We start from the raw sequence: 22,905 nt of genomic DNA on the forward strand, positions 1-22,905 counted from the left end.
AGAGGGCAGCCCGGGTGGAGAGGGTCTCCTGTGTTGGAGACCCCAGGGAGCTGAGGAATGAAAAGAGGAGGGGGCACACAGCAAATTCTCTCCTAGGCATTTACCCTTGAGAAACGACCCACGGTGCAGCCGGAGAGCGCCTACAAGAATGTTCCCACGGTGCTGTCTCTAATAGCAAAAACATTCCAAACACCCAGCTGCCCATCCCCAGGCAGGTGGGCAAATAAACTGGGATATTCACACCGTGGACTATTATACAGCAGTGAAATTGAATGAACTTCAGACAACAACACAGATCTATCTCACAGACAATGCTAAATAAGTCACAGAAAACTACACACACACACACACACACACACACGATGACGCAAATCTAGAATGTATAATGAAAGCAACACCCAAACTATGCATATTTAGACAAACATGCATCAGTAGGGAAAAAACAAGGGGAAACGTTTGAGAAGGATGGTTATCTCAGGGGAATGGGGAAAGGAGAGGAGGAGGGGAGGAGCATACAGGTACTTTCAGGTTATTGGCAATGGTCCAGTACTTGGGTGGGATGGTGGTTCTGTTTCATTTCATTATAGAAGAAATACAGTAACAATACATAAGGGAGAAAGAGCACGGTAGGAGAGTGGAGGACAAGGGGCCTGACCGAGGCAAGGACCAGATCGCACGGGACCTGTTGGATTTGATGAGGGTTTGGTCTTTTTCCCCCCAAGAGCACTGGAAAATCAATGGAGGGTTTTAAGTGGAGGCAAGATAGGATGAAACTTTTATTTGGAAGAAACATTCTCCAGCAGCTCCTCAAAGTGTGGTCCTGAAATCGTTAGCATCGTTATCACCTAGGAGTCGATCTGAACCGCAGACTCTCAGACCCCATTGTAGCCCTCCGGAACTGGAATTTGTACTTGAATTTCATCCCCCATGTGGTTCCTATGCAGCTGGAGGGGAAGGCACTGCAGAGGGGCCAGAGGAGGAAGGAGGTGGCTGCAGTTATCTGAGTAGAGATGGCTGTGACCATGGGGAAAGTCAGATTCAAGTCGCATTTAGGGGGTAGAATCAACGAGGCTTGGGTTGAATTGTATGTGACAGTGAGGGCGAGAGTGAGTCAGAAATGCCCCTTTTTGACTCACTATCGCCCTGGAACCTCCCTGGCAGTCTAGTGGTTAAGACTCTGGGCTCCCAAAGCAGGGGGCACAGGTTATCTTACCTGATCCCACATGCCACACAGTGCAGCCAAAAGGTGTTTTTAAATAAATAAAACACATTTACTAGTGGAAAGAAAGAGTAAAACAACTGTTTCAAATAAAAGTGAAATTTAAAAAAAAAAAGATCCTTCTGATGCATTGTTGAAGCCAGAGTTTTCTGTAAGACCCTTCCCTGGCTTCTCATGTCACTCAGAGTACACAATAATGGCTCCCGTTTACTGAGCCATACTTGGAGTCAGGTACTCTGGGAAGCACTTCGTAAGCACCATCCCATTTAGTGTCCACAGCAATTCTGTAAAGTAGGATCAGATCCCATTTTACAAATGAGAACAGGCTCAGAGAAAGGAAGAGCCTGCACACGTGTCGTATGTGGGGGAGCTAGGATTTGAATTTGAATCTGATTCTAGAACCTTCACTCTGGACCTTATTACTGTCTCCCCATTCCCTGTATGACAATCCAGCCCCTCTCCAACGTCAGTCTCATCACTTCCCAGCACGTTCCCCAAACACTGTCAATCTGGATGGCTTTCTGGCCAGCGGAAGCTGACCCAGTTCTTTGCTATTCCTTCCACTGTCCGATGGAATCTAATTTTCCTCCTTCTGTTCCTGAGCTGGGCTGAGTGACTTGATAGAACGTGATGGACGTGACATTCCTGGACTTTGAGCCTAGATCGGAAGAAGTCTTGAAGCTTCCACTGGGGCCTAGTGAACATTCTTTCTGGAAGCCCCTAGTCGCTATGTAGGAAATCCAACTGCCTTGAGACCATCACACTAAAGAATCCTGTATAATCACTTCAGTCCACCAGCCTTTTCATGGTCTCCACCAAGAAACCAAATACACTGGTGGAGCCACCCTTCAGACCAGAAGAGCTGCCAGCCGAATCTGTGACTTCAGTCGTGCTGTGTGGAACAGAAGAATTACCCCGCCGACCCCAGGCCTGGTGTCCTGCCCTACACAATGGTGGTTTATAATAACTGGCTGTTATTCTGAGCCTCTGAGTCTTGGGGTGGATTATTAGGCAGCCGTAGATAATAGAAATGCTGACCCACTCCAGCCCCCCGAGTCTCTGCCCTTAGTTTACTCCACCCTGACATCTGGAAAAGCCTTTTCGTGGATCCTGGAAATTATCAAGATTATGCTTTCCATTCAGGTCAAATGCAAAGGAAAATTATCAGCCTATATGCTGCATTTATATCTCCTGTTTGCCCTTCCAGATGCATTTCCTGCCCTTATTGCTGCTCTGTGCCAGGCAGCCTGACCACCAGCAGGCTCTCTTGCCCTCTGACTTCTGGTTGGATTTGGTCGATAGGGGGCACCACTAGGAGATCAGAAGGTGGGAGGAGGGAGAAGTCAGGATGTTTATTCCCTTTCTCTGCCCCTTGCACAGTCCCTGGGTCAGCTCTGTCTCTCTACCAGGGTCCAGGCTTCCAGCAGGTGGCCCTCTCCACACCATTCCCTCTCCAGGTTCCCTACTGCCCCTAGGGCTACTGCACTGGCCTTTATTGATTTCCCGAAACTCTGCTTTCTGGGTTAGGGTCTCCTGCCTGCCCCTCCTCTCGGCCTTCCCCCACCCCAGCTGGGGCCCCAGAGCTTGAGATAAAAGAGTCAAACACAAGTAGTTTGGGAAGACATTCCGGGAAGCATGGGGAAGGGAAGGGCAGAAGTGAGACAGGATGTGAGAGAAGCTGAAACTTCCGGGCAATTTACCAGACAGGACACCTGGAGCTCAGCCCCTCGGGGGACCTCAGAGATTACACAGATGTGTCCCAGAGGTAATTCAGTTGAGGAGCCAGGAAGCTGCTGGGTTTATCCACCCACTGCCTGCTGTCATTGTTGGGAGGGTTGCTCCAAGATGTTAAGTTCCTGGTGCTTTCAGCTTGCTCAGGACACTGGCTAAGCTTACCCCCACAGTTAGAAAACACCAGCGGGGGGGGGTGGGGGGGTAGTGGGGAGGGAGAGAGGGCCGCGCGAGAGAGGTGCTGACTCAGGTGTTAGCAGCAAATAGCTTCTGGCACGTGGAGGTGATGGTGAGGGCATACGGGCAGGGTACTGACAGCTATGCCTACCTACCTCTTTGTAATAATTCCTTTTTACAAATTTTGTATTTTTTCAGCTTTACTGAGTTATAATTGACAAACTGGTAAGATACTTAAAGTGTATGATGCAATGATTTGATATACATATCCATCATGAAAGGATTTCTCCCCATTAAGTTAGTAATGCATCCATCACTTCACATATTTACCTCTTTTTGTATGTGTGAGAACATTTAAGCTCTATTGTCTTAGCAAATGTCAGCCATACAACCGAATTATCAACTAAAGTCACCATATTATACATTAGATCCTCCGACCTTATTCATCTTGTTGTTGTATAATCACTAAGTCATGTCTGACTCTTTGTGACATCATGGACTGTAGCCCGTCAGGTTCCTTTGTCCATGGGATTTCCCAGGCACGAATACTGGAGCAGGTTGTCATTTCCTCTTCCAGGAATCTTCCCTACCCAGGGATCAAACACACGTCTCCGGCATTGTCAGGTGGATTCTCTTCCACTGAGCCATCAGGGAAGCCTCATTCATCTTATAACTGAATGGAAATAATTCCTCTATTAAACATTCTTCAATTACTCAATTTGAGTGTATCACCTGGTTCCTGCCAGAACCCTCAGTGATATAGGCTAGTGATGAATCTATCCACATTAGTACACAGTGGGCCAATGTCTATAGAGTTGGAGGAAGGATGGAGAGAGATAGTCTCTCCCAAATTCATTATCCACAAAATTCATCAATCATGTATGAAGAAAAGCAAGATCTATTCTCAAACATGCAGGAACTGTAACTCTCACATACCCTTCCTTAAAAAATCTAGTTCAAGATTTAATTCCAGCCAACAACACCCCCCCCGCCCCAAAAAAAGAAAATACAGAATTAATGAATAAGAATATCCCAATCTGAACCAATCCTGGTCAGGGGTATTATCTCCAGTTAAAGAGTTAAGTTGTGACAAAGAACATTGGTAACTTAGAACTACAGCACTAAATGTAACTGTCGAAGTTGTAAAGAGGAAAAGTAACATAATGAAAAAAAATCTGATGTTCAAGGCCAGTGTCTTAGAGTTAAGGTAGCTACTGTAACACATAGAATGTTACAAATACCTGGTAAATAGCCTAGAAGAGTTCTTTTTCATGTAACAGTTCTGGGTGGGCGGAAACTCTCCATTCAGTCCTTCTGGAACTCATGCTGAATCTACAACATGTGGGTCTCAAAGTCACCCGGGGTGTCATCTTTATTAAGGAGTATTGGGAATTTTGAGGGGCCAGGCTCAGAAGTGGCACACAATGCTTCAGTCCACACTCAGTCCCCACCCCTGCAACTGGGTCCTGCGGTCACATTGAATTGCAGGGGAGACTGGGAAACGTGGTCCAGTTTGGGAAGGAATGGAGAGCCAGGATGTGGGTGAGCCTCTAGCAGTCTCCGCTGGGTTGGGAATGCATCTTCCTGGAGGGAGCACCTTTGCTCCCTTTCCCGTAAGACTTGTCATCATCTTCCACATATTGAAGAGTCATGTTACCTTGTCTAACCTCACCAGCCAGCTGGACAGTCTTCAAAGGCAGGACAGTTCTAGTTTCTCCAAAGTCTCCAGCCCTGACGCAGGGCCTGCTGGAGAGTAGGAACTTGTTATATGTTGGTGCAAAGATGGAAGGGAAGCTTCAGGTCATTATTCACAAGCTCCTGAGATATGCAAAGCCCTCTGCTGAGCGAGACCTTGTGTCTAGTCCTATGAAGGCTCAAGCTGCCTTGGGTTAAGGGAGGGCAAGTCAAAGCACAAGGGAAAGGATTTCAACCCACAGGCAAATTAATCCCTCCCCACCCCACTCCCTCATAAAAATACGTGTCACAGTAATAGCTCCCATTTAATGAGTACCTATTATGTGCTGGTCATTGCGGGAAGCCATGTGGCTTGATCTCATCAAATCCTTCCAGTGGCCCGATGAGGTAAGTGATTAGTTCCATTTTCTGGGGCAGAAACCAAGGCTCAAAGCGGTGAGAGATGAAGCTGGAGCTTGAGCGTGAACATGCTAGGCCTCAGCCTGTGCTCTTGCCCTCTGTCAGCACCCCGAAGAAAGCGGGGCAGGCTGGGTGACAGCCAGGTCTGGAAGAGCCCTAGGTGGGCAGGTGGGAGCCCAGGGTTGGCATCCCAGCCCTGCATTGGGCTCTGTCTGTGTGACTGAGAGTGGGTCACCTCATTCGATCAGCACATAGCTCCCTGGCTGGCTCTGTGCCGGACACAGGAAGTAGAGAGATTAAAAGAAAAACAAAACCATTCTTGACTTGGCTTGCTCACAGTGTAGCAGGGGAGCCGGGGCTGTTGGTTTGACACAGCATGATAAAGGTCATCTAGTATTTCTTCCTCTTCGGCTCTGTTGTCTTCCTCTGAGAAACTTCAAGCAAGGGATCCAGACCTCAGCGGTTGCAAACTCAAAGGCTGACTGAGCCAGCATGGAATGCAGACGGTCTGGAGTTTCGGGTCGAGGGCTTCCAGCTTTGTGACCTATGACTTGGGCAAATCCTCTCTGAGCCTCAGAGTCCTCGTCTGCTGACTGGAGACAATACATGTATACACCCCAAGCTCTTAGAGTACCATGTATGTTGGTGTGGTGGTGGTGCAGTCGCTCAGTCATGTCCGACGTTTTGCAACCCCATGGACTGCAGCACACCAGGCTTCCCTGTCCTTCACCGTTTCCCAGAGCTTGCTCAAACTCATGTTCATTGAGTCGGTGATGCCATCCAACCATCTGTGTGTGTGTGTGCGTGTGTGTGTGGCCAATACTCAGGCCACCCGATGTGAAGAACCTTTCCACTGGAGAGTCTTTTTATTGGAAAAGACCCTGATGCTGGGAAAGATTGAAGGCAAAAGGAGAAGGGGATGGCAGAGGATGAGATAGTTAGATAGTATTACTGACTCAATGGACATGAATTTAAGCAAACTCTGGGAGATAGTGGAGAACAGATGAGTCTGGCATGCTACAGTCCGTGAGGTTGCAAAGAGTCAGACACAACTACTGAAGAACAACAACATATATGTATTAATATATACCTAGCTCATAGGGTTTATAGATAATATAGGATTGTGCTGTGTTTAGTTGCTCAGTCATGTCCAGGTCTTTGCAACCCCATGAACTGTAGCCTGCCAGGCTCCTCTGTCCATGGAATTCTCCAGACAAGAATACTGGAGTGGGTAGCCATCCCCTTCTCCAGGGGATCTTCCCAACCCAGGGATTGAACTCAGGTCTCGTACACTGCAGGCAGATTCTTTACTGTCTGAGCCACCAAGGAAGCCCAAAACTGCAATTTTAATGTTCAAAATATGCTCAAATAGCTCCTGATTTTAAAGACGCTGTATGAGCTAAAGAAACATCTGGAGGCCAGATTTTGTCCCTGGCCCTGTGGATTCTATAACAGCTAAGTTCTATGCTGATTCTCATCTCCTAGGATCTCTGAATAGGAAAGAGGACGACAAGGAAGGGGTTGCTCCCAACTCAGGTTTACAGGATTAGGATCAGAGGCACCCAACAGAAAATCCTAAAATTATAGTGGCCAAAATAAGAAAGAAGTCCAAAGGTGGGCAATGCAGGCTGGTATGGCAACTCCATGAAGAGGGTTTCTTCCATCTCTAGCAAGTGGCCTCTTTCCTCGTTGCCCAGGACGGCTGCTGGAGCACTGGCCATCACATCTGCAGCCCAAAGAGCAGAGTGGCAGAAGACCATTTCTCTTATAAAGATAGTTCCTGACTTGCTCACAACACTACTATTTATATAGTCACATGGCCATATCTAATTGCAAAAGACCCTGGAAAATACCTTGGAGCTAGGAACAGGATAGCTATCTAAAAAAGAGATTGTTACTGAAGAAGAAGATAGTAGATATTAGAAGGCAAATAACCTAGTGTGTGAGAAGGGCATGTGACTAGCTGGAGAGGATATTACTAGGCAGTCAGCCTTTGCCGCCCACGTGATCTCTTCTGCCTCATGTCTCTGAGCCTCTTTCTGACTCCAAGAAGAAAATTAGAGAAAGAGACAGAGAGAGGCCAACTGACCAGAATGACAGCAACAGCTCACCAAGGACCTGCTACGTTCCCGGCCCCTGCTGAGCCTTGCAAGAGCATCTCCTCAGGTCATTCTCTCTCTCCTGAGAGGCAGCCTTCTGCTCCAGAGGGGAGGGGTCACGTCCTGCCTCTGCCAGCTGTGCTAGGAGAGATCCAGTCGTCCCACAGACAGTTACTAACCAGCCTTTCCAGTTTGACTGCTCTGCATCTCAGCCTTTGGAGATTCCTGGTTCCTCCAACCCCTGAGCCTTCCTGAGGATCTTAAATTGTCTTGTGTCCTGATGAAAGTGAAAGTGTTAGTCACTCAGTCATGTCTGACTCTTTGTGACCCTCCTGCACTGTAGCCCACCCAGGCTCCTCTGTCCATGGAATTCTCCAGCCAAGAATATTGGAGTGGGTAGCCATTCCTTTCTCCAGGGGATCTTCCTGAGCCAGGGATCAAACCCAGGTCTCCCGCATTGCAGGCAGACTCTTTACTGTCTGAGCCCCCTGGCTCCCCCTAAATTGTCAGGTTTTAACCTCTCGGGTTTCTTAAATCGGTCCCCACTCACCATCTGCTTTCCAGTTTCCAGAATGTGGTTGACTCTCCAGATCTGCTGTCATGGCCTCACATGGTCTCTTTGTCCCAGTGGATAAGTGTGTATTTTTTTTTTTTTAAATGCCTTTATGTTATTACACTGGAACTCCAGAGAACAGTGAAGGTAAATATGTGTGCCACGTTTAACTGGCAACCTCCAGCCTGCATCCTTGACTCGGGCAGGCCTCCACAATCAGAAGGATTCCACTGCATTCCCATCCCACCCCTCTTCCTCCTCACCAGCTCCAGGAGCCTGTTGGACCTGCAGCACATGGGGCTGTCTTTCTCCCCCTGAGCCTGGCTGTGCTTATCTCCTGCTTCTATAGCCCCAGATCTGCTTCTCAAGGTCAGAGGCCTTGCCTCTTTCTTCTTTGGCCTCAGACAGGTCTGGGCAAGCCCATGGCAGGTAGCTCTGAGTCTCTGGTGTGGCTCATTCCTGAGAGGTCAGGTGTGTGGGCCTTCAAGAGTTAAAATTCAAAGCTGGGGATGCAAGCTAGCCATTTCTAAATTGGAACGGCAGAGAATATCTCTCCCTAAGGGTATATCCCTACTGTGATTACAATGGAATCCAAAGTCAAAAACCTGATAGAGTGCACTCTTCCTTGTAAATCCCTTAGGAAGGTGCTATCCTAAAGGAGATCAGTCCTGAGTATTCATTGGAAGGACAGATGCTGAAGGTGAAACTCCAATACTTTGGCCACCTGATGTAAAGAACTGACCCATTAGGAAAGACCCTGATTCTGAGAAAGATTGAAGGCAGGAGGAGAAGGGGATGAGAGGATGAGATGGTTGGATGGCATCACCAACGCTATGGACAGGAGTTTGAGTAGGCTCTGGGAGTTGGTGATGGGCAGGAAAGCCTGGCGTGCTGTAGTCCATGGGGTCGCAAAGCGTCAGACATGACTGAGCGACTAAACTGAACTGACGGTACACGCTGTTGCTGGGTGCAATTGACCTGGCTGGCACCTCCTCTAGGGTTTCCTCCCGTGTCTTGATTAAGCGCCCACAGCAGATCCCAGCTTGGGTTCAGAAGCCATGTTGTATGAATGTCTCCAAACCTCTGAATTCCCTCTGCGGGCCGTGATGCTCATGATATTCATAGAATAACAGGCACATGGTCCTCAAGAACTAAGTGAGCATCCATCCCTACTGCTGGGCCTGAGGAGTGTTCTGGGATGCAGGAGTTGGCTGCTGAACCCAGGGCAGTACCAGGGCAACCCGGACGCTGATCACCCCGCGAGAACACCTGTGGCGGCAGGCTTGCTCCTCAGATGCTGTCCAGGGTGTGTACTTGTTGTGTAAAATAGTTATTTCCCGTTTCCCACCCACCCCACCCCACTTTGCTCAGCAAGGCAGATGGTGGAGTGGTTCAGAGAGTGGGCTCTTGAACTGGGATGCCTGGGTCCAAACCCAAGCACCAACACCAGCTGTGAAACAAGTCATTTCACCTCTTTCTGGTTTGGTTTCCTCATCCATAAAATGGGGAGACAAAACACAAATTCTACCCCGTAGGGTTACTGTAAGGATTAATGCATGTAAAGTACTTCAAATGTCTTCTGCATCCCCTGCCTAAAATCCCTTACCTAAAATACCAATATCTCAAGGTCCTTGTGCATTTTGGGATTTGAGGAGTTTCGCAGTTTTAGAAAGCATATGTTGTATGTTATATTAAGAAACTAGTGGGAGGGATAAGTTAGGAGTTTGGGATTAACATGCACACTTGTTGTTTTAGTCACTAAGTCATGTCTGACTCTTTCACGACCCCACAGACTGTAGCCCACCAGGCTTCTCTGTCCATGGGATTTCCCAGGCAAGAATACTGGAGTGGGTCGCTGTTTTCTTCTCCAGGGGATCTTCCCCACCCAAGGATTGAACCTGAGTCTCCTGCATTGGCAGGTGGATTCTTTTCCACCAAGCCACCTGGGAAGCCCAACATATACATACGACTATATAAAAAATAGATAACCAACAAGGACCTACTGTGTTGTACAGGGAACTGTACTCAATGTTTTGTAGTAACATATATGGGGAAAGAATCTGAAAAAGAATGGATATATGTATACAAATAATTGAACCACTTTGCTGTACACCTGCAACTAATATATTGTAAATTAACTATACCTCAAAATAAAAAAAAAAAATTTAAGATACTAGTGGGGACCTGGGTGAACATGCCATAAACACATTAATATCTCTGCAGAGTAATGTATCAATATTCATACAACTGTTCAGGTTGGCTTTTTACCACCAGAGGAGTTTTGGTGCTAACCTTAAATTATTTTGCTCACAACTCTTTTGGCTCCCAGACTGTGGGTGGGGGATTGTAGGCCTCTGTAAGGGTTTTTGTTCTTAGTCTTTAATGAACTTCCGGTGTCACGGCCATGTAATCACTTCTTGACGACAACTCAGAGCTTTCACGCTCAAGGCTCTTCCGGGTTCACGGAGTTTTCGGCACCAACAGCTCTGAACAACCTTCAGAGGCAGAGCGGGCTCTCTTCTCTCCGCTCTCTACCCGGGCCCTCAGCTTAGTGGTTTCCCTCTGTGCTCTTCGATATGCTGGTGGGGTGTGGACACAAATTCAAGTCTTCAAGAGCCTTCTCCAGGGAGCCAGCTGGCCCTCAACAGGAGGGGGGTGGATAAGCCATGAGAAAATGTTGTTTCTGGCAAAGCTGCCGTGGGTTTCAGGCAGGAGTCTGGTCTGAGCAGGAGAGATCATGGCGCCAGAGAAGGATTTACGGCTTCTCCACAGCCCCTGGGCGTCCACAAACATCTCTAGGGTGCATGCAGCCACACTTGCAGGAAAGCATGGGAAGGGATACTGAGAAGTTTCCTCAGGTGAGCCTCCAGAAAACATGTGTGTGACAGGTGCTCAAGGCATTAGGGGGGCTTCCCAGGTGGTAAAGAATCCACCTGCCAATGCAGGAGACATGGGTTCAGTCCCTGGGTCGGGAAGATCTCCTGGAGAAGAAAATGGCAACCTACTCCTGTATTCTCGCCTGGGAAGTCCCATGAACAGAGGAGCCTGGCGGGCTACAGTCCACGGGGTCACAAAAGGTCAGACACAGCTTAGCGACTAAACAGCAACAACAAGGTATTAGGGAGTTAGAATGACTGTTGCAGGGGGCAAAGCCCCCACCCCAGCACGACCCCTGAGAGAGGCCTCATCTGGACAGCTCTGTCCACACCTCACAGAGCTCCCTCCCCCGCTGCCTGCTTGCTCGGACATTCCTGGCACAGCTTTCTCAATATGGGATTTTATTTTGCAAATTCACTTCTTTGGGGATTTGTCTGGGAGGGAAAATTTCTTCCAGCGTTCCTGTGTCTTGTCAGTGGAGCTTAAGAAATCAAAGACATGAGCTCCTCAGTCCACCTGTCCAACACTTCTAAGCCTTATGCCAACTGGAGTCACAGAGGAGCCAGGGTTTCCCCTCCTGTTTTCATCCCCTCCACCATCTGGGGTGCCCCCTTTCCCTCTCGGCCACTTAACTCCCCCTCTACCCCAAAAGGACCCGAAGCTTGGAACAGTCCCTCTTTTCTCACTTCCTAAGAATCCCCCCACACCCCCAGGAAGAAGCCTGGAGTAGGAGTTAGGAGAATTCAGCCCAAGTTTCAGCTCTGCCCTTCACACACACTGTGACCTGGACCCTTGTCCCCTCCATGCCTCAATATCCCCATATACTGGAGGGAGAGATTAAATTTGAGCAGAAGCTGTAAAATCAAATAGCCGGAGAAACCAGGCAGATGGAGAGCAAGGATCAGGTGAGCTTAGAAAACGCCAGCCCAGCTGAAGGGGACAACAGCTACCAAAGTCCAGCTCCTCACTGCCGTGTAGAAGAGTAAGGCCCGTGTTGTGAGATTTCTGATTCTTCAAGAGAAGATGTATTAGTCAGGATAGGATGCTGTAACAAACAATCCCAAAGCACATTGCCTTAATATGGTAAAGTTGTTATTTCCTGTTCCCACCACAGTCCAATGTGGGCCAGCAGGGGGCTCCCCACAGCCATGCAGGGGCCCCATGCCTTTCATCTGGTGGTTCTGCCATCTCCTTAGGCCTAGGGGCCTCCCCTGGATCTTCCCCACCTGCCCCACAGACCCAGAAAAGAGTCTGGAGGGTGGGGAGGGAGGAGTGGGCAGGAAGTAGGACATATTGTTAATACTCTGCCCACATTCCACGGGCTACAATGTAGTCACATGGTCCACATAACCAAGAGCGAGGCTGGGAAATTGAGTCTTGTTCTGTTCAGGGAAAAATAGGGTGTAGGTTTGGTGAAAGGCAGACTTTTGGTGAAAGTCTCTGCCACAAGGTGAAAATCTGGATTATATGTGAAATTTTCTAATTCTTCAATATTGGCAAGTCATTAAATTTTTACAAAAGATATTATGTGGATTAAACAAAGCCTTCTTATGAATGGTACAGCCCTCATGCTATGTCTGTGACCACTAGGTTAGAGGGTCTCATCTTGCCCAAATGATCCTACGTGGATGGGCCATGGATTGGTGAGGCAGCTGCTTTCAATTACTCACTTACACGTTCACACAGTCATTCAACAAACATTTATTCAACCCCTACTCCATGCCAGACCTTGTGATAGGCAGTGAAGACACAAGAAGAACAAAAAACCCCTTTCCTTCCTTAGAAGAGTTCACAGTTGTTTTTACCCCTGGGTAGAAAATAGTGTTCGGTTTTTTAAATGAAATTTTAGACTTATTTGACATAGTGCTACATTTTAGCAGAGGAGCATCCCTTAATAGGAAAAAATTACTTCCTAGGGGGAATTCTGGGTTAAGGACTAATAGGGAGAGCAGTAGATAGTGTCAGGAGCCCTGATTGGAAAGCTTGTCCCTTCCAAGCTTTACCATTCAGCATGAGGGTGGGCTCAGGCAAGTGGGCTGTCCTAGCTGAGCCTCAGTCTCCACCTCCGTGAAATGGGTATGATAGTACCTATCTTACAGGGCATCTGGGAAACAAGAGGAGGAGGCAGCAAAGCTGAGCTTGGTGCTTGGCACACGGCAGATACATTACCCCTTGTTTCCCAGTGGCCATGGTGGTGAGCAAGGGGTGATTAGTTTGGGACAACAGTGTCCCAGCATCTCATTTAATTCCCAGTCAGCATTTACTGGGTGTGACACTGGGCCAGGTCCTATACTGGGTGCTGGGAACACAAGGTGAGAAAGAGCTGGCCCACCGAGAGGAACTTGTAATCTAGAGGCAGCTGCCCTCTGACCTCGGTGGGTGTGAGGCTCACCCATCACAGATGTGTGCCCTTCACCACCTCAAAGCAAAAGGCAGATGGGAGGGCAGGATGCTTGGTCGAGAGTTACTTTACCAATAAGCATGTTGGTCATCTTCACTGACATCAGCAAAGAACTATTAGCAGAAGACTTGGAAGGACCCCAGGGGACTGGGGTGGGGATGGGGGCTTGAGGTGGACTCAGGCTGGAGAGACAAAGGGTTTCCTTAGGTACCAGTTCACAAAGAGAGCCCTGTACAGATTTCAAAAACAAACTTCCAGTTACCAAAGAGGAAACGTGTGGGGAGAGGGATAAATCAGGAGCTGGGGACTGACACATACACATTACTATATATAAAATAGATAACCACTCATAACCTACTGCAGAGCACAGGGGACTCTACTCAAAACTCTGTAATGACCTATATGGGAAAAGAATCTGAAAAAGAATGGACATGTAAATAACTGAATCGCTTAGCTGTATACCTGAAACTAACACAACATTGTAAATCAACTCTACTCCAATACAAAATAAAAATTAAAACAAACTAGCAAACAAACAAAAACCAAAGAGAGCTTTGTGACTTGATGCTGTCCCCAGGGCCAGAAAGCTTCCTCTAATCTAAGGCTGTCTACAGTCCTCCAGCCAGCCCTGCGGTGGGAGGGGCAGTCATAAGACTCAGCTGAGAACATGGAAGGAAGAAGCAGAGAGATGGTTCCAGTTTGTCCAACGCTAACCCAGCTGCTAAGGAGTGGCCCAGAGATTCAAATCTAGGTTTGCACTCTGTCTACACTTCACAACAGTGCCAGGGAGAGAGATTTCTGCCGTAGGGCTCAGATGACCTTCTCTGGGGGTTCCTGATCAGCTGCCCCAGGATGGAGGGAGGGAAGCCAGCCAGCGAGGGCTCTGAAGGGGTCTGGCAAGAGACAAATTTCTCTGTCTGAGGCCAGCAGGCTGTCTGGAAAGCTGGAGTTCCTCCCTCCCTTCCTTGTTGATTGCCAGCTCTGACTGTTACAGTGACCTTGGCAGGTCACTTCGGCCTTCCAAATCTATGGTTCTGCTATGCACCAGGATCTGCTCAAAGTACACTGAGGGTGCAGGGTGAGCTAGACAGACAGATGTAGACTCCAGCTTCACGGGGCAGCTAACCTATTCTGGAGGCCTCATGGACCAAGCGATGCTTGAACGCAGATGACAAGATAAGAAGCTGTAAGCCACATTCAACAGGAGTGGGCAGGGCAGAGGCTCCATTCTGGGAAGAGGCAGAAATGAATTTACTAGGCTTACCTTGAAGCTCCGAAGCTTAAGCTCTAGAGCCCCTCACTTGCCAGATGCCTTCCAGTGACCTGGGAGGAGCTCAAGCAGGACACATTCAGGGTCACATGCTGATGCAGAGTTTGCCAAAGTAAGCTAGTTTAACTGCAGCCGATGAAGAATGTTGCCTCTTTACTCTTTGACATCCCCCTCAGTCATACTTCCCCCTATTTGGGTGTCACTGGCATGGTGGTGGCATTTTTGGGGATCTAGCTAAGGGGAAGCTGTCATGGAATGCTACATCAATGAAAAATTAAACTCAAAATATATCATTGCTAAGAGGACATTAGCAACAAACTGCTTAATAGGCAGCATCTTAGTCAAAGGGTTTTTAAGATGCATGATCAAGCAAAGATGAAAAGTCCTGAAATCTTACAGCTCCCCTATGAAAGAAACTTAATACGTGTTTTTCTAAATTTGACAATAGTCCTGAAGATTTATGACCTCATTCATAATGAGTTGTGAAGCTGGGAAGAAACTTTTCTAAACTATCAACAATTAAAAAAACAAATCTTTTGGTTAACTGCGCTAGAGAAAAGACTAAATGCTCTCATTTTCTCTAAAGAAAATGACACTACAAAATCAATGTCATATGAAGCAGTGATCATAAAAGCATACAGCCAAAACTTAGGAATTAAAAAGAATTGTATGGATGTGTATCAGGCAATAAATATAAATATTATTTTTCTAGATATTGTCGAGGGTCTATCAGCTTGTTTAAAAATATTCATCTGTTTGGTTGCACTGGGTCTTGGTCGCAGCACACAGCAACTCTTCATTTTTGCGTATGAACTCTCTGGGGCATGTGGCATCTAGTTCCCTGCCTGGGGATCCAGCCTGGGCTGTCTGCATTGGGAGCACAGAGTTTTAGCCACTCGACCACCAGGGAAGTCCCTGTTTATCATCTTCTAAAAAGTTGTTGTGATTCTGTTTCTTGTTCTAGATATTCACATTCTTATCTGATGTTGTCTTCTTTTTTCTTAAAGAAGGTCTTCTAGCTTTATAAGTTTCAGGTCCACAAAACTTGGCTATCCTCCTATGGAGAGGGTAAGGCATGTGCAAAGGCCCAGTGGCAGTGGGGTGGGAGCTGGGCTGTGATGGAGAAATAGAATCACAAAGAAGACGGGAAGGGGGAGGGGAGCGTACTGCCTATAACCCCGACTTGACTTCTCACTGCCTGTGTGGCCAAAGACAGGAGGGAGCTTTTGGACCCTGATCCAAAGAGACCAAGGCCAAAGAAAGGACCTCATAAGTCATTTCCTCCACCTCCTACCAGTGTAGGGATCCTCTTCATGACAGCTGCCTACTGAACCTTAGCTCTGCACACTTCCTGAGTTGGGGAGCTCACTTCCTCCCCCAAATCTGATACTACCACAGATCAAAACTCTGGTTGTTAAACTTCCTTCAAGTTGACCCCTGGCTGTGCTTCCTTCTTGGGTTGTCTTCTTCCCTAGTGTCCCCAGAAATAACCGGTTGCTTCTTCTCATCTCATTATAGTCCTGCAGACTCATGAGACCAGTGCTCAAGTTTGTTCCTGCCCAGGATTACCTGGCTTCCTTCTGAGATTCTTCCTATGACTTGACTTCTAGAGATTTTCCCACCCATTGTCAAAGAATTCTAACCACACATACATATGTGATGATGATGATAATAGCTGACACACCTTGAATGCTTACTGTGTACTAGGCTCTGTGCTGGATGTTGTTTGTGCTTAATCTTTATGACAATCCTGGGAAATAGGCACAGCTATGAAGCCCTTTCTACAAATGAGGAAACTGAGGCTCAAAGTAATTAACCTTTCCAGGTTATATAACATATAAGTGGTATAATCTCCAACCTTAGAGCTCATGCTTTTAATCACCACAAGAAGTAGCTGGAAGTAGGGAATTCCAATTTGTGTAATATGAGAATAATATTGATTGGGCTTTCCTTGTGGCTCAGCTCGTAAATAATCTGCCTACAATGTGGGAGACCTGGGTTTGATTCCTGGGTTGAGAAGATCCCCTGGAGAAGGTAAAGGCTACCCACTCCAGTATTCTGGCCTGGAGAATTCCATGAACTGCACAGTCCATGGGGTAGCAAGCAGTCGGACATGACTGAGCGACTTTCACTTCACATAATCAATGTAGGTCATTTCATCAGGAAGCTATGACAGTTTACAGCTGTACAAGCGTCAAATAACTAAACTGTAAAATACAGAATCCAAAACTTGACAGAATTGAAGGGAGAATTAGAATCTATAATAGTTGAAGATTTAAAAAATATTTCTTTAAATTATAATTATGGTAGAAGACACATAAGAAATGTACCATATTAACCATTTAAAGTGTATAATTTTGTAGTATTATGTATATTTACATTTTTTTCTAAATGATCTCCAAAGTTTTCACATTGTAGAGCAGAAATTCAATTCATTAAGCAACCTTCCATTTCCCCTCCCTCAGCCCCTGGCCATCCTCCTTCTACTTTCTCTCTCTTTTTTTTTTTAACATACATATGACATACATTTTATTTTATTGAAGTATATAGTCAGTTTACAATGTTGTATTAATCACTGCTGTGCAGCAAAGTGATCCAGTTATACACACACACATCTTTTTCCCTATTCTTTTCCATTACGGTTTATCCCAGGGTATTGAATACTGTTCCCTGAGCTGTGCTGTAGGACCTTGTTGTTTATTCACCCTATATGTAATAGTTTGCATCTGCTAATGCCCTCCCTTCTGCTATGAATCTGACTAGTCTAGGGAACTCATATAGGTAGCATCATATAGTTCTTTCTTTTTGTTTTGTTTCACTTAGCATAATGTTTTCAAGTTTCATCATGTTATAGCACATGTCAGAATCTCCTCTTTTTTAAGGCTAAATAATATACCACTGTATGCAGATATGCATTTTGTGTATTCATTCCTGTGTGTACAAATGTCAGTAGTTGGAGATTTTAATACCTTTTTCTCAGTCATTGATGGGTCAGCTAGTGACGAACCAAACCAGTAGAAACATAACGTGGGGCTTCCACGGTGCTCAGTGGTGAGGAGTCTGCCTGCCAATGCAGGAGGCTCCGGTTCAACCCCTGGTCCAGGAAGAGCCCAGGTGCCTCGGACCACCTAAGCCTGTGCACCACAACAACTTCGTCTGTGCTCTAGAGCCCGAAACCACAACTACTAAGGCCCTCAAGCCACCACTGACGCCCATGCACCTAGAGCCTGTGCTGCAAACAAGGAAAGCTACCCCAGTGAGAAGCCACACACCGCCGCTGCAACTGGAGAAGAACCTGCTCAGCAACAGAGACCAGCTCAGCCAAAAACAAGATAAACAGACACATGTGAAAAATAAGGGGGATACATGGCATCTTGGAAAATGGTATTGATGAACCCACCTGCAGGGCAGCAGTAGAGACGCAGACACAGAGAACAGACTGTGGACACGACAGGGGAAGGAGAGGCTGGGGCAAGTTGAAAGAGTAGCACCGAAACAGATACCTCACCGTATGAAAAACAGACAGCAGGTGCCAATCAGCTGTATGGCGCGTGGAGCGCAGCCCAGTGCTCTGTGACAACCTAGAGGGCCGGGGTGGGGTGGGAGGGGGCAGGGAGGCTCCGGAGGGAGGGAACATAGGCATACCTGCGGCTGATTCATGCTGGTGAATGGCAGAAACCAACACAACATTGCAAAGCAACTATCCTTCGATTAGAAATAAACAAATTAAGTTAAGAAAACATAATGGGGACTTCCCCGGTGGTCCAGTGGCTAAGACTCTACACTCCCAATGCAGGGGACCTGGGCTCAATCCCTGGTCAAGGAACTAGATCCTGCATGCCACAACTAAGACCCAGCACAGCCAGATAAACACATAATAAATACTTTAAAACACAATGATCTAGATGATACCAGCAACTACCTTGAGCTAACTGATACTTACGGTTCATTATAACTAACGACTTCTCTTCAAGTGTGTGGGGTACTTTCACCAGAGTAGATGTATGCTCTGCCTTAAGCCAGTCTTACTATATTTCAAAATAGTGAAATCTCACAGAGTATTCTCTGATCACAGTGGGGTGGAATTATATATTAATAACGACGTATCTAAAACCCACATATTTAGAAATTACACATTTTTAAATGACTCTAGCATCCAAGAAGAAACAAGAAAATTAAAAATATTTCCAACGAAGTGAAAATGAGCAAACAGTATATCATCACCTGTGGGATACATCAAAAGCAATGTCTAGGAGAATTTTTAGCTTTTAATGCTTATGTTGGAAAATATTAAAATTCTGATACTCTGGGCCTTTACGGAGAGTCTCTCAAATATCCTCTAATAAATCTCTCCTGTTCGAACTAGCTAGAGTGATTTCATTTCCAAGTAAGAATTTTGGTTGATCAAGGAATTAGTACCAGGAGTGGGGCCCATGATGATTAATTTTATGTGTCCATTTGGTTGGGCTCTGCTGTCCCATTGTTTGGTCAAGTATAGATGTTGCTAAAGGTATTTTATCGATGTGATTAACATTTACAACCAATTGGCTTTAAATAAGGAATATTACCCTCCATAATGTAGATGGGCCTCCTCCAATGAGCAAAAAGTACGAAGTGCAAAAAATGAGTTTTCCCAGAGAAGGAAATCTGCTCCAAGACTGTAACATAGACCTTTCTCTCCCTTTCTCTCTCGTGTGTGTGTGTTTGTGTGAGTGTGTGTGTGTCTTAGTGAGGTATCTAAGATGCCTAATTCTTCCTGATCACCAAGTCCTATTAGCATGATATCATCAATAAATTGGACCAGTGTGGTACTCATGTGACAGTGAGCTATCTCACAGAGCTGGAGGACTGACCTAATAGTAAAGAAAAGGGTGAAGGTGAGTCACTCTCCCTGCCAATGAAATCAACCTCCTCTGGGGCAGGAGAAAGAGCCCTGGGTATGATTTTGCTGGTTCTGTAACACTGGTAAGTCACTTTCCTTCTCTGGATCTTAGTTTTCTCATCTGTAAACTGAGAGGGCCGGATAAGGCAACCTCCAAAGACCCTGTTTTTCCTTCTAATGCTGAACTTCTGCCAGTGATCAGAGCTTCCTGTCTCTCCAGCTGTGGCATGCTGTCCAGTCTACTAATTGCACTCATCCTCAGGCTTGTTCCTTGAGAAATATATTAAACTGATAAGAACAAATACTACACTTGATCTTAGCCAAAAGGCCAAGAAGCGATTCTTTGAGAAATATAGTTAATAACCCACTGTCTCTCAGCATGGCTGTGCAACTGAAATGCAGCCCCAAGGCAATAAGCTCCGTGATTAAGGGCACTGGCTTTAGCCGTGATCCAAACTTAACTTTGAGTCCCAGACCCACCACCGCTTGGCCGAGTGAACACCTTGGGCAACATTCTCCTCTGTCAGCCCCAGTTTCCTTATCTGCTAGATGAAGACAATAGTACCCACCTCAAAGGATTGCGTGAGGATGAAATGAGATCCTGGTTGTAAAGTGCTTGTCATATCTTAGGTGTCTGATGAGTTTGGGCCTCTTCTCTGCCTGAATCCGCACCATTATCTTTTAGAGCTTCAGTTCCTTCGTATATGAAATGGGAATAGTAAATCCTCATTACAATCATAGGAACTTCACACGGCTTGAATCCACTCAATGTTCCCGCTAGACAAATACAAGGTTCATTTGTCTTTTCCACTAGGGACACAGGGATAAAAGGACTGTAGGGTAACAAATGCATCTAGGTAAAGGACACACACTCGGCTTCCTTAAGCACGAAGGGGGCCAGGAATGGGCCAGAAGAGCAGAGGGCGGCACCTAGAACTGGTTATTTGGAGCCTCTGGCATCCTACTGCTCCCTGGGGCTCCCTCTGGGAGGAGAGGCGTCTAGTTGGCAGCAAAGAGACACTGTCAATGGGAAAGGCATCATGGCTGCCCACCCCGCAGCCCACCCCAGGCCCAGCTGGCTCAGGAAGGCGAGGTCAGCCATCACCAGATATCTGACCCCACGGAGGCCCCGCCAGTCTCAGCTGGTCCGCGCTGCAGGCCTGGCCACATCTGGTGGCAATGATCTCAGAGCAACAATCTGTGGACACCAGACATGAGCAGCCTGGGGCAAAGTGGGGGCCAGCCTGCCAATGCAGTCCCTCCTCCCCTGACCCCACCCCTCCTGATCATCCATCAGGAAGCTGGGCCCCCAGCTCTCAGCCCATTATAATAACCACCATTCTCCCCCTCACGGTTCACCACACAGGCTCCACTGTGGGCCTCAGCAGGCCCTCCTAAAGTCCTGCAAGGGAGGGATGGGGAGGGCAGAGAGAGAGTCTGGGCAGATGCCCAACTCCACTTTATAGGCAAGGAAACCGGGGCCCAGAGAGGGCCAGTTTATCTGTCTGCCTCCCACTGGACTATGAGCAACTTGAAATGAAGGATTAGGTCCTGTCATTCTGTCACTCATTCCAGGCAGAGGAAATAGCGAATGCAAAGGTCCTGGGGCAGGAATGCATTTGGTACCTTAGAGAATGATCTCAGTCAGCAAATGAGAATTACAGGAGATGAGCTGGTGAAGTGAGTGCTGGCCAGACCATGAAAGGCCTCATGCAACATGGAAGGGAGGCTGGCTTTTATTCCAGTTGCCAAGGAAATCCCTGGAAGGTGTCTACTCTGAGAACAGACACGGAGAAGACAACAGCCAGTCAGACAGGTCTGTTCTCATCTTCTGGTGTCAAATGTGAGAATCAGGCAGTTAAATGTCCAGTCACAGAGTGTGACCCATGCCATGCTGGGGACCCAGGGGGGTGGCGAGAGAACCTGGGGCCCTGCCCCAAAGTGGCCAAGAGTGCTTCCCAGGAAAAGGCATTTCTGCTGAGACCTGATGGCTGATCCAGAGTCAGCTGGTTTGAAAGAGCTGCAGGAAAGGACAGGAAAGGACATTGCAGGCAGAGGGGGAAGTAAGTACAAATGCCTGAAATGAGGGAAAGCCTGGGGCTTTAGGGGACATTGTGGACAATTCTGAAAGAGATGGGAATACCAGACCACCTGACCTGCCTCTTGAGAAATCTGTATGCAGGTCAGGAAGCAACAGTTAGAAGTGGACATGGAACAACAGACTGGTTCCAAAGAGGAAAAGGAGTACGTCAAGGCTGTATATTGTCACCCTGCTTATTTAACTTAAATGCAGAGTATATCATGAGAAACGCTGGACTGGAAGAAGAACAAGCTGTAATCAAGATTGCCGGGAGAAATATCAATCACCTCAGATATGCAGATGACACCACCCTTATGGCAGAAAGTGAAGAGGAGCTAAAAAGGCTCTTGATGAAAGTGAAAGAGGAGAGTGAAAAAGTTGGCTTAAAGCTCAACATTCAGAAAATCAAGATCATGGCATCCGGTCCCATCACTTAATGGGAAATAGATGGGGAAACAGTAGAAACAGTGTTAGACTTTATTTTGGGGGGCTCCAAAATCACTGCAGATGGTGACTGCAGCCATGAAATTAAAAGACGCTTACTCCTTGGAAGAAAAGTTATGACCAACCTAGATAGTATATTCAAAAGCAGAGACATTACTTTGCTGAATAAGGTCCGTCTAGTCAAGGCTATGGTTTTTCCTGTGGTCATGTATGGATGTGAGAGTTGGACTGTGAAAAAGGCTGAGAGCCAAAGAATTGATGCTTTTGAACTGTGGTGTTGGAGAAGACTCTTGAGAGTCCCTTGGACTGCAAGGAGATTCAACCAGTCCATTCTGAAGGAGATCAACCCTGGGATTTTTTTGGAAGGAATGATGTTAAAGCTGAAACTCCAGTACTTTGGCCACCTCATATGAAGAGTTGACTCATTGGCAAAGACTCTGATGCTGGGAGGGACTAGGGGCAGGAGGAGAAGGGGACGACAGAGGATGAGATGGCTGGATGGCATCACCAACTGATGGACGTGAGTCTGAGTGAACTCCGGGAGATGGTGATGGACAGGGAGGCCTGGCATGCTGGGACTCATGGGGTTTGAAAGAGTCGGACACGACTGAGCAACTGAACTGAACCAAACTGAAGAAGTTTAATGTGGCAACACGGCAGATGGCAAGCAGGGGTTGGCCTGGGTGCTGGTGAGGCATTGGGATGCCCAGCACACATCTGCTTCTCTCATTTGACCTTGACATATGAGCCTTGTCCTATGTCAGGAAGGAGTCTTCTACCACAGGACTTGACTTCTAAGGGCTACTTTGTATTATTCCATTGTGCATTCTGTTGTACAGTAACCAGTCCCCCGGCGTTGACCATTCAGACTCTCTCTAGCTTTTCCCTTTATAAACAATACTGTGATGAACATCTTTGTCTATATATCTTAGTACACACGTATTATTGTCTCAGTGTAGCAAAGCTGGAAGTCGTGGGGGCTGGCTAGGGCCCAGTCCTGGAGGTCTCTTGGGCAGCCCTTTGTTGAGTATCTGCTTAAAGGGCCATAAACCGAGAGATGCTGAGAGAAGGCTTCAGG

The 22,905-nt window shown here is 47.0% G+C and overlaps 1 protein-coding gene across 2 annotated transcripts in view; it reads right to left on the minus strand.

The window, feature by feature from the left end:
* Nucleotides 1-22,905, minus strand: part of ADA (adenosine deaminase) — a 49,828-nt gene that overhangs the window by 26,427 nt on the left and 496 nt on the right. Inside the window, exons 1-2 of one of the 2 annotated variants that reach the window (XM_018057904.1) lie at nucleotides 20,930-21,079; nucleotides 19,873-19,999 (exon numbers count right to left, since the gene is read on the minus strand). In XM_018057904.1, the coding sequence (XP_017913393.1) occupies nucleotides 19,873-19,926 (54 nt within the window). In that variant the 5' untranslated portion in view covers nucleotides 19,927-19,999; nucleotides 20,930-21,079. Of the gene's footprint in view, nucleotides 1-19,872; nucleotides 20,000-20,929; nucleotides 21,080-22,905 lie in introns of those variants that run through there. The other variant, XM_018057905.1, reaches the window with a different exon arrangement.

This window comes from Capra hircus, chromosome 13 (assembly GCF_001704415.2).
Source record: "Capra hircus breed San Clemente chromosome 13, ASM170441v1, whole genome shotgun sequence".
Lineage (NCBI taxonomy): Eukaryota > Metazoa > Chordata > Mammalia > Artiodactyla > Bovidae > Capra > Capra hircus.